Source organism: Balaenoptera musculus, chromosome 14 (assembly GCF_009873245.2).
Source record: "Balaenoptera musculus isolate JJ_BM4_2016_0621 chromosome 14, mBalMus1.pri.v3, whole genome shotgun sequence".
Taxonomy (NCBI): domain Eukaryota; kingdom Metazoa; phylum Chordata; class Mammalia; order Artiodactyla; family Balaenopteridae; genus Balaenoptera; species Balaenoptera musculus.
Genome location: NC_045798.1, coordinates 77767942 through 77785932, shown reverse-complemented (window position 1 = coordinate 77785932; position 17991 = coordinate 77767942). Strand labels below are relative to the sequence as shown.

Below are 17991 nucleotides of genomic sequence, written 5' to 3'. Positions count from 1 at the left end.
GCAACTGATAGCTCAGTACTGGAAACAATGCAGGCCCCGCTGACAGTGTAATCTTTTCATGTTTGCACTTAAACTCCATTCATTAGGTCTGGGATGAAGATGCTATAATAGCTGAAGATTTAGTTCCTGTAGGTTGGGTTTTAGAGCCCATCACAGTTATTTTAAATAAACTTCCCACAGAAGGGAAATTTCAAGTGCTAAGATTTCTTAATTTCTGCTTTTAGGTTACAGGAGGCTCCAGTGGCATCGGAAAGTGCATTGCTATCGAGTGCTATAAACAAGGAGCTTTTATAACTCTGGTTGCACGAAATGAGGTAAGTCTTCTAGGTTCATTACTATTCACCTACTAATTCAACGTTACATTATTCACAGAGGCTATGCGACCGTCAGAGTGTTCACACCTGTGGGGAAATCGCTCACGTCTGTGGTTGGAGGTGTGATTCCTGAACCACTGGTTATTTCTTGTGTTTGGGACAAAGACTTCTTGGCTGAAGCCAGGTTAGATCCACAAATATTTTTTCAGTGCCAGCACCTCTTAGGCAACATCATGGACACTGCAGGTCTAGGAGCGGCCAAAACCTAGTTAAGCGCACACCTGGCCACAGGAAGCCGGGGGGCCGCCACCTCCCCGGAGGTGCTGACAGCAGCCATCGTGGGGCTGGTTCCTGAGTCCTGAAGGACAGCATGTAGATGTTTCTCTATAATTTGCTTATGACATGGTCTCCATCTCTAGTGAAACCCAGACCCTGCAGGGGAATCTCACTCTTCCCCAGGAGTTTAGCAAAACGTGTGTCTTTCTGTGCCGAGTCACAGGGTCTGTTTTTCTTTCTTTTTTTTTTTTTTTTAAGTGTCTGTTATTCTTGCCAGAGCCCAGAGCAGTGACACTGTATTCCCACGAGCAGTCATGGCGTCCCCTTGCTCTATGGGCGGGGGAAGGACCACGGCTGTCCTGCCCAGTGCTGTCGTTCTGTGCTTGGCCTAATTGCTTGGGTCATAGTGGCTGCTCCAGACATCTTTGTTGGATGAAGAAAGGAAGGGAGGGATGATGGAGAGAGTGGGCGCTCCAGGGCGGTATCGTTGATTGGGGGTTTTGGCTTCACCTGGGAACAAGGAGGGTGGTACTGCGGTGGCTGCCAGGTAGGGGTGCCCAGCTGAGCAGGGCCCAGTGGGGATGGCAGGTCACGGAGGGCCCGGGGGAGATGTGTAAATAATGACACAGAATTAGGCTTGGGTGTCCATCATTTCTTTTCAAAAGGAAGAAAGGCAGAATTAGCTACCTTTTATTTATCCCCTGACCCCTCCAACAACGCACCTGCTTTGGCATTGAAACCACCTTCCGTGACTGAAAACACGACTGTGATAAAATGGCATTTTGTGAGATTTAAACAATGCTGATATTTGACAAAAGGCAGATGAAAAACGAGGCGGGGAGGCCAGCATTTCAGGTGCTCAGAAGCTCATTCTGTGGTCCTGGCATTGCTGGAGGTGAATGAGCCTTCTGGCACTGAGAAAGTCTTTATTTTCTAATGTAATTTTCTCTTCTGATTTTGGCAAAGTCAGGTGGTGTACATCTTTATTAATAGAATAATATAATTTTATTATAGGCGCATTCTTGTTTATAAAACCCACTTGTCTTTCAGAAGGATTCCGCCCTCCTTTTGTTCTTCTCTGCTGTCATGATGTATTTAAATTTCAGCTTTTATAGCAAATTAAGGCACTGTAAACCGATCTCTGTCTTCTTGAAAATGACTAAAACAAGCAGCATTGACACCTTGGAAGAATTACACAATTACGTGGGTTAGCTTTGCTTGTCCTCAGAGTATCTTTGAAAGTATCCAGGCATAGGTTTACCTAGTCCCTCTAAAAACTGATTTTGACTATATTTGCTTTTTAGTAGAGGAGGAAAACATTGGACGATCTCGTAGGAAAGCATTCTTGGCATGGAATCACATGTACCCTTAAGTCTGGGAAGCACTGCATATCAGTATGGTTGTTCTTGTTTCATACCTAAGTGACGTCAAATTAAAACATTTATTAGAATTGATAGGGTGACCCTTAGCAATTAATACTGACAATAGGGATTTTGAGGTTCATTAATTTTTATTATTATCTTTCTCTGCAATGAATTTAAAGACTTGCTTTCACTTAGTCATAGCTTAGCATACGTTACAGCTGTGTGTCCACCATAGCTCTGCAATATGGGTGCTGTCCTGCGTGTTTTTCGGCATTTAATAAATCCTTGTACAAATAATTGCTTTTTCTCTCCTTTTAAACAAACAAGTGGACAAATAGACAATCAGTAGAATTAATTGTTCTCTGTTACTTTCAGGACAAACTGTTGCAGGCAAAGAAAGAAATCGAAAAACACTCTATTAATGATAAACAGGTAAAAATCACTGTCCTCATGACGCATTTTCTATACTAATCAACACAGGTGTGCAGAGGAAAAGAAGAGGTGCTTCAACTGTGAATAGTTCACTGAAAGCACGTAAGCTTTTCCTGATTAAAATACGTATTAGGCTGTCTTTAAAAAGACGAAATTATTTGAATTGTCTAGGATTTCATGTTATTACCAAAAACAATGTATAGACTCTAACACTACCAAAAACAATGTGTAGACTCTAACACACACACACACAAATGATCAAATAACAGAATGCTTTCCTAGAAAATGATTTCATTTCAATATTTAAATTAAGGGAAAGGAGGTATTAAAATTTTTTTTTTGGTTGTAGAATTTTTTGATGAATGAAATTGTATGTGTATATATACAATGTGTATTTTAGTATAAAACGTAATAATAAATTGATAGCCACACACTGATCGCCAGCTTAAGAAACGGCATTTACCAGGGCCCCCAAAGACTCCTGTGTCCCCTCATCAGCCTCATCTTCCTGTCGCATTCCTAGAAGCAGCCCCCAACTTGATTTTTGTGTTACTTCTTCCATTGCTTTTTAAAAATAATTTGACCATAAGTGCGTGTGACACTAAGAAGAGTATTGTTTACTTCTGCCTCTTTTTGAACTTTATGGCTTCATTCTTATTTTGATAGCTTTATTGAGATATAATTCACATACCATAAAATGCACTGATTTAAGGTGTACAGTTCAGTGGTTTTTAGCTTATCCACAGAGTTGCACAGTTATCACCAGAATCAATTGTAGAGTACTTTCATCGTCCCATAAAGAAAGTCCATATTCATTAACAGTCACTCCCAACCCACTCCTAGCCCTAGGCAATCACTAACCTACTTTCTCTCTCTAGGTTTCTATGACATCATTCTTTGTGTACTCTCATGCAACTTTATTTCTTCACCTGATACTGTTGTTCAGATTCCTCTCTGTTGCTGCATAAAGTAGTAGTTCATTCTTTTTTTTTTTTTTTCCTGCTGTCTGGTGTTTTCTTGTATGTATAGACTACCTTCCATTCATCAGTTCTACTGTTGGTGGATATTTAGGTTGTTTCCAGTTTTCTTGTTAGTTTGCTTTGTTTCTTGCTATTACTGAAGTTTATCTCTTTGTGCACTTGTGCAAGAATGGAATATACCTAGAAATGGAATTGCTGAGTTGAGCGTATGCATCACCGAAGTGTTTACACTCTCACCAGTAGTGGTCGTTGACTCTTTGCCAACGCTTGGCATTGGCAGACTTTCTAATTTTTGCCTTTCTGATGAGTTTTAAATGGTGTTTCACTGTAGTTTTAATTGCCTCTTTTCTTCCCACAAGAATATATTAGAGAACTTTGCATGTCAATATAAATAAGTCGGCCTCATCTTTTAAAACTGCTGTGGCATAATATTGAGTACCCCAGAGTTTATTTAATCTGTTGCCTCTTGTTGGCTACTTGTATTTTTTTTTTCTTTTGCATTCTATGCTGCACATAAAAATCTTCATCCACCTCTCTTTGTGCACGTATGTGAGTTTTTCTCTAGTACCGTGGCCTCTGCCTGTATCCCCTTCTCTGAAGCCCACAAACATTGGCAAGCTGCCAGCTCAGCAAATCTCCCCAGTTTTTTGTTTTTTTAAATATCCCTGTAACTTCTGATAGAGAATGAAACATCATCCAGGACCACAGATCTGAAATGTCCTGGCTGAAGGCCAGTCACGCCTGCTGCTAGCACCATCTCTGCTCTGGGCTTCTTCCTCATTATTCCCACTCCTTCATCTATCAGAACGCTTCAGGTCATGTGGAAAGTTCTTGACTTGCACATCAAGGAAGGCGAAGATCATCCGGCCTGGGCTGGGCAAGTGGGAGCGTGATCCTGCCACTGGGCCCAGAGCTGGCTTGTTACTCCTCTTAGCAAAAGCAGTGCCTTGGGGACATTCTTTTTCCTGGTAGTTTGTAAACATTTTTTTTGAAATGTCACTGACCTGTGGTATAGGTTTTATTCACAGTAAATGATCTAATACTGTATGAAAAGGCATGTTTAAAATTAATTGTATGATTCCTACTCTCTTTTTTAAAAAATGTCTTCTGTACGATGATGGGATAAAATTCAAGGACAAGCTCTCTAGTCTGGAATATTCCAGGTTACGTTTGCGAAGGGGCTTGTTTCCTTTTCACAGGAATTTAGACCATTAGGATGGGGTTCCTTCTTGCATTAAATACAACTTCCTGCCTGATGTATCGGTCCTAAGGCAACGGGGCTCTTTTTATCCAACCCTTTGGCCTCACTTCTCACATCGTGGCTTCTTAGAGCTGGAAGGGATCTTGCTCGGCACTAGCCTGTGACACTGTTACCGTACAGGTGAGACCACTGCAAACGACTCGGGTTCCGCTCAGCTGGTGAATGAAGGGACAGGATTCGAACCCTGGCTTCCCCAGTGCTGCACCTGTTCTTCCCACCGCATCACACGGCCTTGGACTTGCAACTGCACCTGGGTGCCTATTGTGGGTGTGTGCGCCCTTCCGTACACACATGCTCTGTCTGCCTCTTAGCTTGGCGGCCAGTCTCAACAGGGAGGAAACCATGGAAAGGCTGAGAAACTGCAAACACCCTTCTGCTTCTCTCAGTGACCTCCCTGGGAACATAGAACATTTCCTATGTCGGAGGCCTAAGCTCTGATTTGAAAACATTGTCTGAAAAGGAAAGTTATAACAGTAGCCCACTGTCCTCATTAGTGTTCTTAATTTCTATTTCATAAATTTCTATCAAAGTAAGCACTGAGGGACTTCCCTGGTGGTCCAGTGGCTAAGACTCCACACTCCCAATGCAGGGGGCCCGGGTTCAATCCCTGGTCAGGGAACTAGATCCCACATGCATGCTGTGACTAAAAAAGATCCCGCATGCCGCAACTAAGACCCAGTGCAGCCAAATAAATAAATAGATAGATAGATAAATACATACATACATACATACATACCCCAAACAAAGTAAGCACCGAGATACATGCTTTTTCCCCCTTTTCCCCTTCCTCCCTCCCTCCCTCCCTCTCTCCCCTCCTTCCCTCCCCTCCTTCCCTCCCTCCCTCCCCTCCTTCCCTCCCTCCCTCCCTTCCTTTTCAAAGACTAAATGGCTGTGCTCTTCCCACCATCCCTCTGTGCTGTGCATCCCTAAACATGGCCAGGTTTGTACTAGGTGGGCTTGGACTCAGCTTGGTGACCCCTCATCCAGAAAAATCTGTAAATGGCAGGTCAGTCCAGAGTCAGGGACCTCAAGCAAACCTCAGAGTGAACCAAATGTGACCTGGCTTCCCCTCGGCTCCCACAGGCCCAGATCTGCCCTTGTTCTAGTAAGATGATGCCGCCAGCCTAGCCTCCCAGCCCGGCTGGACTAAGGAGGCTTCTGGGAGTAGATCCTGTTGACTTATCTCTTTATTCCACCTACTGGTATTGAATCCCAAGAGGGCAGTGATAGCTCTCATATTGCTCCAAAAGGAATATTTTTTTAAACGTATTTATTGAGCTTGCTATTATTTTTTGACCACTTTACTGAGGTAGGATTTGTGTACAATAAACCACACCAATTTAAAGAGTTCAGTTGGATGGCTTTCGACCGATGTATCAATATATGCTTGTGAAACCACCCCTGAAATCCAGACACAGAGCATTTCCATCACCCCTGGAGTTTGCCCTGCCCCTCTGCACCCCGTTTCTCCCTCTACTCCTGGGTGCACGTGGCTTCTGATGTACTTTCTGTCACTATAGGCTAGTTGCATTTTAAGAGGAGAGTTTTTACATTTCTTTTCTGTTTCTAGCTTTACTGAGGCATACATAGACAAAAATTGTATACCTTTAAGGTCTGCAACATGACGATTTAATATACGTTTACACTGTGTAATAATGACTGCAAACAAGTGGATTAACACGGCCAACACCTCACGTAGTTACCGCTTTTGTGTGTGTGGTGAAAACACTTCAGGTCTACTCTCTTAGCAGATTACAGGTCTACATTTGATCCCCAGAACTTATTCATCTTCCACCTGAAAGTTTGTACCCTCCGACCCGCATTTCTTAAAACATTCTTTTGAGTTTGCTCAAAAGAGTTTTCTGCAAGAAAGTGCTCCCCCCACCCCATTTGCCTCTCCTAATTGCATTGTCAGCAGATTTCAAACCCTGCAATCTGTACCTCCAAAACTGGACTCCTTACCTATTGGAAAAATATTGCCTTTAATTAAAAAAAAAAAAAGTTCTTTTAAAGGTGGTTTCAGACCCCTGCATAGCTTTGATTATTTTTTTCTCTTTCTAACAGGTGGTGCTTTGTATATCAGTTGATGTATCTCAAGACTATAGCCAAGTAGAGAATGTCATAAAACAAGTAAGAGGTTGGGTTAATTGGAATTAATCCACTCGCCTTTTGATTGGTTTGCCGTTTTGGTGTGTGGCTTGGAGTTGACATATCTTCCCTGTAGATTTAATAGTTTTATAGATTTTATTTATTGGCATTGATTGGCTACTAAGGGATTCTTTTTTTCTCTTTCTTAATGCCCACTCTGATAAATTTTTCCAGGCACAGGAGAAACTGGGCCCAGTGGACATGCTTGTAAACTGTGCAGGAATGTCACTTGCAGGAAAATTTGAAGATCTTGAAGTTAGTACTTTTGAAGTAAGTAAAAATTTGTTTTTTCCTCATTGGGGTAGCCCATGCCCTGAAAGGGAGAACTCATTCATGGCTAAAGGCTTTATGAATGAAATAGGTGAAGTGCGTTCAGATTTAACAGAAGCTTTAGAAAACTAGAGGAAGGCTAGACAAGATTTTAGTCACAGTGACCATCCAGCCTTAGAAGTTTAGACAAGTCTCTGGACCTTGGTTTCCTCAGCTGTAAAATGGGAATGAAACCTCCAGCCTGACACAGATTACTGCGTTGATTCACTGAGGTCATATCATCAAGAGAGCTCTTTGTACGCCAAGAGATGCTGGATTTTCTTGTCAAGTATCAGTGTTTTTAACAATGAAAACCCAAAAAAGGTGAAGAGCAGACTCTAGAGTTTTGAAACCAAGAGACAAAAGATAATGCGTCATATTCATATTTATGTTTTTAAAAAGGTCAGCCAAAGAAACGCACATCAGATTTGAAGTCTTTCTTAGGTGCAAAACATGTTTTTCTTTTGTTGACATTGCGTCAACCATCTCTTTCTTACTGGTCTCTAGAGCCTTCCTGGTAGCCATGGGTTTTGAATGATTTGCTCTGTGAAGTTAAAATGCATCCCCCTTTTATGGACGAGGAGACTCCAGGAGCGGCAGTTTAGACATCTTGCTTCTGGCGGACTGTGGAAAAGCACCGTAAACTCTGTGATTAGGCGAGCTAGGCGAGTCCAGATGGAGATGGAAGCAGAGGGATGCCTTAGCGGGGACTCTAGTGTCTTAAGGCTCCTTTATCAACTCGGCATAAAAGCTAGTTGTCTTGACCTGTATGCCTTTATCTCTAAGTATTGACAGGGAGATTTTGAAGATTGTCTCAACAGCTGTGTAAAAAATCAGTTGGGGGAAATAGTTGTAGCCTAGACATGAAATGATGAGGGGAAAGACTTCAGAGGTGGCCAGTAAAAGAGGAGTATGTGTGTGTGTGTGCATGTGTGTGTGCATGTGTGTGCACATGCGTGTGCGTGTGTGTGCACATGCGTGTGTGTGTGTGTGCATGCATGCGTGTGTGCATGTGTGCGTGTGTGTGTGTGTGAAAGATGATATAGAGGGAGAATCAGCAGACTCACCTGGACTGGCTGTGGATGGCAAAGAGGATCGAGGTGTAAGTAGTTATGTGGCTGTAATAAATAAATACATAGTTGTAAAGCTAAGACCTCAGGAAGCGGGGTGTATCCAGGGGCAGAAGGGGAGGGATTGTTTCCATCTGTGTGTCTGATGGAAGTCCGAAGGTAATGGAGTGAATGATTTATGGGGATTTATAACTGAGAAGAACAGAAGGAACTAAGAGTATAAGACCAGGTGACTGTGTGGGACTTCCCTGGCAGTCCAGTAGTTAAGATTCCTCGCTTCCACTGCAGGGGGTGCGGGTTCGATCCCTGGTCAGGGAACTAAGATCCTGCATGCCACTCGGTATGGCCAAAAAAAAAGAAAGACCAGGTGACTGTGTGTGGGTATCAATGACAAGGAGAAAACATGAAGCAGGTGAGATGAAGAAAGAAGTAGGGCTTCCCTGGTGGCGCAGTGGTTGAGGGTCTGCCTGCCAATGCAGGGGACGCGGGTTCGAGCCCTGGTCTGGGAAGATCCCACATGCCGCGGAGCAACTAGGCCCGTGAGCCACAATTACTGAGCCTGCGCGTCTGGAGCCTGTGCTCCGCGGCGAGAGAGGCCGCGATGGTGAGAGGCCCGCGCACTGCGATGAAGAGTGGCCCCCACTTGCCGCAGCTAGAGAGGGCCCTTGCGCAGAAGCGAAGACCCAACACAGCCATACATACATACATACATACATAAAAAGAATGTAAGCAGACAAGAATAGAATTAAAAAAAAAAAAAGTTTGTTAATTAAAAAAAAAAAAAAGAAAGAAGTAAAATACATGTATTTTGAAGCATGCTGAAATATAAAAAAAAGCACAAATCTAATCTTTTTTAAAAAACTCACTTTATTCTCAACCTTCAGTCTCCATCACACTATCTCCTTCCTTCTGTCTCTCATTCTCTCTCTCTTTCGTTCAGAAAAATGATCGATTTCTTTCCCACCCACACCAGTACCCACTCACACAGACTATTTGTTGCTCTGTCCCCAGCAGCATGGGACAGTAGGAAAAAAGCTGGCCTTTGGCATCAGACTAAACCAGTTTTAAATCTTAGCACAACTGGTTTCAAGTCTAACCGTTTACTAACTGTGATCTCAGGCAAACTGTTCTTTTTCCTTCTGGCCTCAGGGTTTCCTCCATCCTCGGCCTCCATCTCTGTGAATGGGACGTACGGCTCCCAGGGCTATGAGGAGGAAGTAGCATAATTGGGTGCATAATGCTCAGCTCAGGGTAGCTGTGTGTAAATATTAACGTCCTTCGTCTTTTATTCATTCAACCCACAAATATTCGAGAAAGCCTCTAGTGAATCGAGTGTCATTCTAGGGCCCGGGGATGCTGTGGTGAGCAGGAGAATAAAGCCTTGGCCCAGCTAAGGTGGGACAGACCAGGCAGGATCCAGCGGATCAGCAGTGTGATTACAGACGCGCTAAGTATTGATACTCGGGGGAAAGGAAATGGGAAAGGAAAAGAGGAGGCTCTTTCACACGGTGTGGAAGGTGACCCGAAGGGCAGGTGCAGAGATGCCAAGAAGGAGATCCAGTCCGGAGAGCCAGTGGCTGCAGGGGCCCCGAGGTGGAGAGAGCCAGGCAAACTCCAGGAGCTTGACTAGGAGGCCAGGAGGCCAGAGGTTCCCGAGCCCTGGGCCTGTGGGATGGGGCCACTTTGGATTTCAGTTGAAAACCTCTGAACGGGTTTAAGCCAGGCTGGGGAGTAGTGAGATCTGCATCGCAGCTTTTAGAGGCCCTTTCTGCCTGCTGTGTCGGAGACTTTTAGGACTGTCAGGGTGATTAAGACAAGGGTTGGTGGTGTTGGGAAGTGGATGGAGGTGCCGGCGTGGGTCACCGTGGAGTGAGGGCGGTGAGAACAGAGGTCAGCACAGTACAGGGGCTTAAGCAGCTGACAGGGGATGTCGGAATTGGCCTCACCTCTGAAAGGACTGGGCTTTAAAGAGGAAGGCTGGTTAACCCCAAACCTGTTGCTCTATTCCAGTGACAGGGCCTCGTTCCAGGGATTGTTTGCCGTGGGCCCCGCCGTCTCTGGCCATCGCCCCTCTGCCCCTGGCTGCCCTGAGAGGAGGCAGGAGGCCACCGTGCTGCAGAGGGCGTCCCCTTCGCAGGCCATCACGCGCCCCTCTGCCCTCTCCCACCTCGGTCTGGTCACTTGCCTTGTTCTGGTCAAGTCCAGGTGTGGGCTTATCACCGACACGCCCTGTTAGAACACACACTACCACGTTTGATGCATTTTCTGAAGATAAGAGTTCCTTTTTCTTTAAGATGAATTCTATCTCAATTATGTTCTTTGGTTTGTTTGGAGTTTTTTTTCATTTTAATTTTACTGAAGTTCACATGCATGTAAATCGCAGGTACACAATAGTTTGTGCTGTCATGACTCATTGCCGGGGGGACTTAATTTAAGCACGTCCTGTGAGGCTCCACAGGGAGAGGACTCGTGGAAATGTGCTCCTGGTTTCCTCTGGACTTTGGCCGGTGTGCCCTTTGCCCCGGCTGGTCTGGCTTTGTGTCCTTTCACTGTGACAAGCCTCAGTCGTGAGCACAGCTGTGCGCAAAGTCCCGTGAGAACTTCCAGCGAATCGCCCACACTGGAGGTGGTCTTGGGGCGCACCAACACACTTCTCTTAATTTTCCTTCTCAGTGGTTTTCTCTGTGGGTTCTTGGAGCTGTATCTTGTTTTATCTATATGTAGATAACGATGAGAGTTTTTGTTTGTTTGTTTGTTTTTAACATCTTTATTGGAGTATCATTGCTTTACAATGGTGTGTTAGTTTCTGCTTTATGAGAGTTGTTTTTGATTGGGATTACACTGCTGCTATAGATCCATTTGGGGAGAACTGACATCTTAATCATGTTGAGTCTTCTAACCCTTACACCATAATATATATCTCCATTTATTTAGCTTAAGTTTTCTTTAATCTCTCAGCAGTGTTTTGTAATTTTCAGTGTATGGGTCTTGCACATTGTTTTTCAGTATTTCATATTTTTTGATGTTAGTGTAAATGGTTGTTTTCATTTCAATTTCTGAGTGTTCATTGCTAATATAGAAAAATACAATTGATTTTTGTGTACTGGTCGTGCAGTGTTGCCAAGCTCAACTGTTAATTCTAGCGCTCACTGGACTTTCTACATCCAAGGTCGTGTCATCTGCAAGTGTTACTTCTTCCATTCCCATCTGGATGCCCTTATTCCATGGGCTGGAACTTCCAGTACAGTGTTGAATAGAAGTTGGTGAAAGCAGACATTCTTGTCGTGTTCCTGACTTTAGGGAGAAAGCAGTCAGTCTTTTACTATTAAGTATGATGTTAGCTGTAGTTTGTTTTTGTTTTTTTTTTTTTTTTTTTTTTTTTTTTTTTTTTTTTTTTTTTTTTTTGGCTGCACTGCACAGCTTACGGGATCTCAGTTCCCTGACCAGGGGTGGAACCCAGGCCCACAGCAGTGAAAGCCCAGAATCCTAACCACTAGGCCACCAGGGAACTCCCTGTTTTTTGTTTTTGGTAGATGCCCTTTATCAAGTTTAGTAGTTTATCCTAGTTTGCAGAGAGTTTTTATAAGGAATGAATGTTGAATTTTGTCCGATGCTTTTTCTGCATCTATTGGGATGATCATAGAGTTCTTCTTTTTTAGTATGTTAATATGGTGAATTACACTGATTAGTTTCCAAATGTTTCCAACCTTGCATTCCTGGGATAAACACCACTTGGTTGTGATTATTATTATCCTTTCTTTGTTCTTGAGGGATATTAGCTGTAGTGTTTTGTAATGTTATTTTCTGGTTTTGTGTAAGGGTCAAGGTGGCCTTATAGCATGAGTAGGGGAATATTCCCTCCTTTTCAGTTCTCTGGAAGGATTTGTGTAGAATTGATTTATTCTTTTTTAAAGGTTTGGTAGAATTCACCAGTGAAGCCTGAGGTTTCCTTTGTGGGAAGGTTTCTAACTTTAGTTTCTTTAACAGATGTAGTAGGGCTACATGTATATCTTCTTATCTATTTCTTTTGGAGTGACCTTTGGTAGCTTGTCTCTTTTAAGGAATTTGTCCATTTCATCTACATCGTTGAATTTATTGACAAAAGTTATTCATCATATTCCCTTATTATTATTATTTTAACATCTGTAGAGTTTGTAGTGATGTCACCTCTCTCATTTTTGATATTGATAATTTGTGTTCTTTCTCTTTCCTGACCAGTATGACTACAGATTTATCAATTTTGTTCATCTTCTCAACAACCAGCTTTTGGCTTTATTGATTTTTCTGTTGTTTTTTTCTGTTTTCTATTTCATTTATTTCCTTGTATTTTTTTTTAAAGCTATTATTATTATTATTATTTTTTATTTTATTTAATTAATTTATTTATTTATGGCTGTGTTGGGTCTTCGTTTCTGTGCGAGGGCCTTCTCTAGTTGCGGCGAGTGGGGGCCACTCTTCATCGCGGTGCGCGGGCCTCTCACTATCGCGGCCTCTCTTGTTGCGGAGCACAGGCTCCAGACACGCAGGCTTCAGTAATTGTGGCTCACGGGCCTAGTTGCTCCGCGGCATGTGGGATCTTCCCAGACCAGGGCTCGAACCCGTGTCCCCTGCATTGGCAGGCAGATTCTCAACCACTGCGCCACCAGGGAAGCCCCTTGTATTTTTATTATTTCTTTTTTTTCTGCTTACTTTTGTTTTAAGTGGCTCTTCTTTTTATAGTTTCTTTAAGCAGAAGCTGAGGTCATCGATTTAAGGCTTTTTCCCTTTTCTAACACAGATATTTAGTGCTACGGATTTCCACCCAAGTTCTGCGTTAGCAGCATCCTACAGATTTTGATAAGTCGTATTTTCACTTTCATTCAGTTAAAAATATTGTATAATTTCCCTTTCCATTGTCACTTTGACCCTTGGGTTATTTAGAAGTGTGTTACTTAGTTTTTAAATATTTGGGGGATTTTCCAGAAATCTTTCTCTTTTTGATTTCCAATTGAATTCCGTTGTGGTCAGCAAACATACTTCGTATGAGTTGAATCCTTTTGAATTTATTGAGACTTGTTTTATAGCCCAGAATATAGTTTATCTTATAGCCATTCCATGTGCACTTGAAAAGAATATATAGGGTCAGCCCCCCATATCCGAGGATACAGACAGCTGACTGTACCGTGCCATTTTATATGAGGGACTTGAGCATTTGCAGATTTTGGTATCTGGGGGTGTCCTGAAACCAATCGTCCATGGATACCGAGGGTTGATGGTTTTCTGCTGTTTTGGGTGGAGTGTTCGATCAGTGTCGATTAGGTCCAGTTGGCTGATAACGTTGTTCAGGTCTTCTGTCTCCTTACTGTGTCTACTTGTTCTGTCAATTATTGAAAGTGGGGTACTGAAATCTCTGATTATGGCGGTGGGTGGGTTTGTCCATCTGACTTTTTTGAACAGACTCTTAGTCCACATTCCTGTCCTCCAGCCCCACGCCTGCCCTCCTGCCCCCAGAGGTACTTGGTGCTGCTGGAGCCTTTTGGGGCTTCTGTGGTTTAATCTTGCTTTTTAGTTTATCTGCTCCTCACCTCGCATTCAGCTTTCTGCCAGGTTAGTTCTCCCTCGTCATTCTTTTCAACTTCCAAAATGTCATTGCTGCTATTTTCTTTGCTCATGTGGATTCTTGCCTTGAAAAAAATCTCTATTGAGATTTTAGTGGGGTCTCCGAAGGGAGCTAAGGTTTACACATGGGTTCAGTATGCCTTCTTTTTTGTCAAACCAATATAATGATATTAAAAAACATTTGGGGGAAAAAATGGGAATCCCAGAATCCTAACATAGTCACTTACAATTTTCTACATTTCTTTGGTTTTGTACCTGTGCACATGTACTTTTATTTAATATTCAAAGTAGCTGCAGTCACAGTGTAAGTACCGTCTGCCCTCTGCTTTTTGTAAACTTCTAAGTATTTCCCCCTGGCCTGCTGGTTTTTCTGGTCATTGTTTCTAAAAGTTACTTAATGCTGTTGAGTTAACATTTCATGATGGACTTAAAGTTTCCCAATGAAGTGTTTGGTTTCACATGGCGATAGATCTAGTATTTTTACAAGACTTTTAATATAGAAACATTGTAAGGCAGTATCCTGAGACTTTCAGGTTGAAAATGTTAGGTTTTTAAGAGTTCCCAGGATGAGGGGGAAAGTAGATCTTGGTGGCCTCTGTGAGTTCTTACCCATCATAATATAAGAGCCGACATTTATTGAGTAATTGCTGTAGGTCAGGGGCTGTGCAGGCATCTTGCCTTGTGTTTCCTCTTTCAATCCTTGCTGCAGGCCTGGAGATCACACCCGTATTAACCCTGTTTTCACTGAGGAAATAGTAGAGTGTCTGACTTTTCTGTTCATCATCAATAGCAGTAAATGGTAGAAACCAGGCTTTACCACCCACAGTCCCTGCTGTCAACCCCGGTCCTCGTCTCTCTGTGATCTTTCTGTCACTTAGAACTATAGGGCTGGAAATACTAGAAGCTCTTTCCTCAAAAACTGTTTCTCGAAAAGTATTACCTGCAAACATGCAGTGTACTTTTTAATAAGGAGGAAGACCTAATTTTGACCAGTCTTCAGCAAAGATGTAAGTGCTGTCGTCGTGAGAATGTAACGCTAGATTGAAATAGGCTCCCAGTGGTAGGTCCTGTGTGTCACGGTCACTTACAGGATCATTAGGCCTTTATTCGTTCAGCAGGTCGGCTGAGCTCCCAGTCACTTGGGCTCCACTGACTAGCTCAGACTTGGTGAGAATGCAGGATGCCCGTGGGATGCAGCCTTGGGGCGCTGACCTTGCTTAGTTCTCATGGCCTCTTTGTTCCCTGCAGAGGTTAATGAGCGTCAACTACCTGGGCAGCGTGTACCCCAGCCGAGCGGTGATCACCACCATGAAGGAGCGCCGCGTGGGCAGGGTTGTCTTCGTGTCCTCCCAGGCGGGGCAGTTAGGCCTATTTGGTTTCACAGCCTACTCTTCGTCCAAGTTTGCCATCAGGGGATTGGCGGAAGCTTTGCAGATGGAGGTAAGAGCTGTCTTCAGTCAGCCCAGCAATACATGGTCCCCTTTAGCTGGTAACTTCCTTACACGTATCATTGTATTAAATTCGAGATTTGTAGATTTGGCATTAGTGAAGGAGAATTGACGCAACCCCTGAACTTTGCAGTTAACATGCTTTTCACTGCATAAAAATTTAATACACGGTTAGCACTACTAACATCTTCGCAGCATTACAGGCATACCTCAGAGATTTTGTGGGTTCGGTTCCGGACGCAATAAAGCGAATATCGCAATAAAGCGAGTCACGTGAATTGTTTGGTTTCCCAGTGCATATAAAAGCCATGTTTACACAGTACTGTGGTCTATTAAGAGTGCATAGCATTTTGTCTAAAGAAACAATGTACATTCATTCCTTAATTAAAAAATACTTTATTGCTAAAAAGCATTAACCATCATCTGGGCCTTTAGTGAGTCTTACTAATAACATCAAAGATCACTGATCTCAGATCACCATAACAGATATAATAATATTGAAAAAGTTTGCAATATTGGGAGAATTACCAAAATGTGTCTTAGAAACACGAAATGAGCAAACGCTGTTGGAAAAATGTTGCCAATAGACTTGCTCAAGGCAAGGTTGTCACAAACCTTCAATTTGTAAAAAATGCAATATCTGTAAAGCGCAGTAAAGCAAAGCATAATAAAATGAGGTGCGCTTTTACTGGCCTAATACTGTTTGAGTTTTTGTAAGATATTTTATTCTTTAACTTTTTGTTGTTGTTGTTCTTTAACGTTTTTAAAGATACTGCTTTAACAAAAAGATCTGTCCTTTATGACTGACTAAATAAAACTAATGTGTTTGAAGAAAGAGCTACTGTGTAGCTCTCAGTTTTTAGACAAATTCATTTAACTTGATCTCAGTTTCCTTGTTTGTAAAAATGAGAAACTAAAAATTGCAATTTGGCTTTCCTGATACTTATATTTTAATATCCTAAAGAAATGTTGATGAACGTGAGTGCGTTTTATCTTCACAGTGAATAGAACATCTTGTGGAAGGAGGATGTGGTTAGGATTAGCATAAAATAAGCACTTGTCAGATGTGTATAACCTTCCTCCTCAGCTTCGTGAAGTAGGCTTCTGTGTTGCTGTGACATGGGGATGCTTAGTGAGCATTGCACATATCTTTCCAAAATCACATACTTTAAGGTAAAATTCTTTCTATTTCTATATACAGTTGACCTTGAACATCACAAGTTTGAACTGCGCAGGCCCACTTATTTGTGGATTTCTTTCAATAAAGACTATAGTACCTCATGATCTGAGGTTGGTTGAATCCGTGGATGCAGCTCTGTGGGTACGGAGGGCCTCCTGGAAAGTTATACGTGGAATTTCGATTGCGCAGGGAGTCGGCGCCCCTGACCTCCACGTTGTTCAAGGGTCAGCTGTATACTGAAATATAACACTACGTCATGATGTCAAGAAGCCCACAGGAAACTTCACTGTGGCCAGTCCTCTTATAGTAAGAGTGCGATTTGAGAATCCCATTTAATGATTAAGATCAAGGGTGGATAAATTTTTTTCCTGTAAAGGGCCAGAGAGTAAATATTTTAGCCTTTGAGGGCTAGATGGTGCCTATTGCAGCTACTCACATCTCTTGGGATAGCAGGAAAGCAGCCTTGTGCAAGTGAACGAACGGGTGTGGCTATGTGCCAGTAAAAACACAGGCAAAGGGCCATAGCTTGCTGACCCCTGATTCAGAGAGCCCCCAGAAGAGCCCTTGATGGTACATGGCAGAGTGCCACGCTGCCCAGATATTGGATGAGCAACGCAGTGCAGACGTGTTCTCGGGTCAGTGACAGAATCCCGACCTGCCACTTAGGGACTGGTAGACTGTGCTGTTCTCATCCCAAAGGAACCAGCCACAAATTTCATTGTCATCAATGTCCTTGATACTCTTAATCAATAACAGGTCACTGTCATATATGCTCAGCCAGTGGGGCGCGTATGCCTGTGACATTTCCAACAAGAACACCGGTATTTCTTTTGTAGTTTTTACTTTGAGAAGTCCCTTTATGAATAACCATCTTATTTTTATAACAGTTTTGTGAAATATATGAGGCAGATGTTGTTATGCCACCTTCTAGGTAATAAAACTGAGTCTTCAGTAAAGCCATTGGGTTGCTCAGAGCCGCGTCATTACTTTGTGACAGAAATGGTAACAAAGTCCGTGCCTTCTGGTTCCGCCTTTTGGCTGCCTGTCTGCCTCTGTAACGTGTCTATAATTCAGGTCAGGGGTTGCCTCACCCCTTCACGTTGGTCTCAGAAACCCAGTAGGAGAAGGGATAGTTTGGAATTGCAAGGTCTGTGCACGAGGGCTTTTTGTCCCCGAGTCTTGTCTTGCAGAATGACTTCAGGATTCACTCATTTAGGGCAAAGTGTGTGATCTGGGTGGCCTGGTTTCATTTCGGGTAGAAAGAAGATGTTAATAAAGAAGAGGGAAAAGACAGGAGCTGCTAGCCCAGACAAGTTCCTGAAGCCTCCTAATGACACATGTGATTCACAGGCTGCAAGTGGCCGGTCTGGACTTGCTGGTCAGCTTGACTTCGCTCCGTATTTGGACTCCATTAAAAATGCCCTCACATAAACAAAAACTAAAGTAAACATGTACATGGAAAGTAGGTTTGAGGGGAAGTAAATTCAGTAATCAAAATCTAGTTTGTTCATAGCAGAACTTGCATCAAAACAATTGTTTCCTTACAAACTTATCCAAACTTATCCTGTGTTTTTGAAACCTGGATCATTTGGCCTGTTTGGCCAAGGTGAT

The 17991-nt window shown here is 42.9% G+C and overlaps 1 protein-coding gene across 3 annotated transcripts in view; it reads left to right on the top strand.

Moving 5' to 3' along the window:
* The window catches only part of KDSR (3-ketodihydrosphingosine reductase), a 38842-nt gene that overhangs the window by 5039 nt on the left and 15812 nt on the right, over positions 1–17991 (top strand). For 2 of the 3 annotated variants that reach the window (XM_036874992.1, XM_036874993.1), the window contains exons 2-6: positions 225–314; positions 2330–2386; positions 6692–6757; positions 6950–7045; positions 15001–15192. In XM_036874992.1, coding sequence (XP_036730887.1) covers positions 225–314; positions 2330–2386; positions 6692–6757; positions 6950–7045; positions 15001–15192 — 501 coding nt within the window. The remainder of the gene's footprint in view (positions 1–224; positions 315–2329; positions 2387–6691; positions 6758–6949; positions 7046–15000; positions 15193–17991) is intronic. The other variant, XM_036874994.1, reaches the window with a different exon arrangement.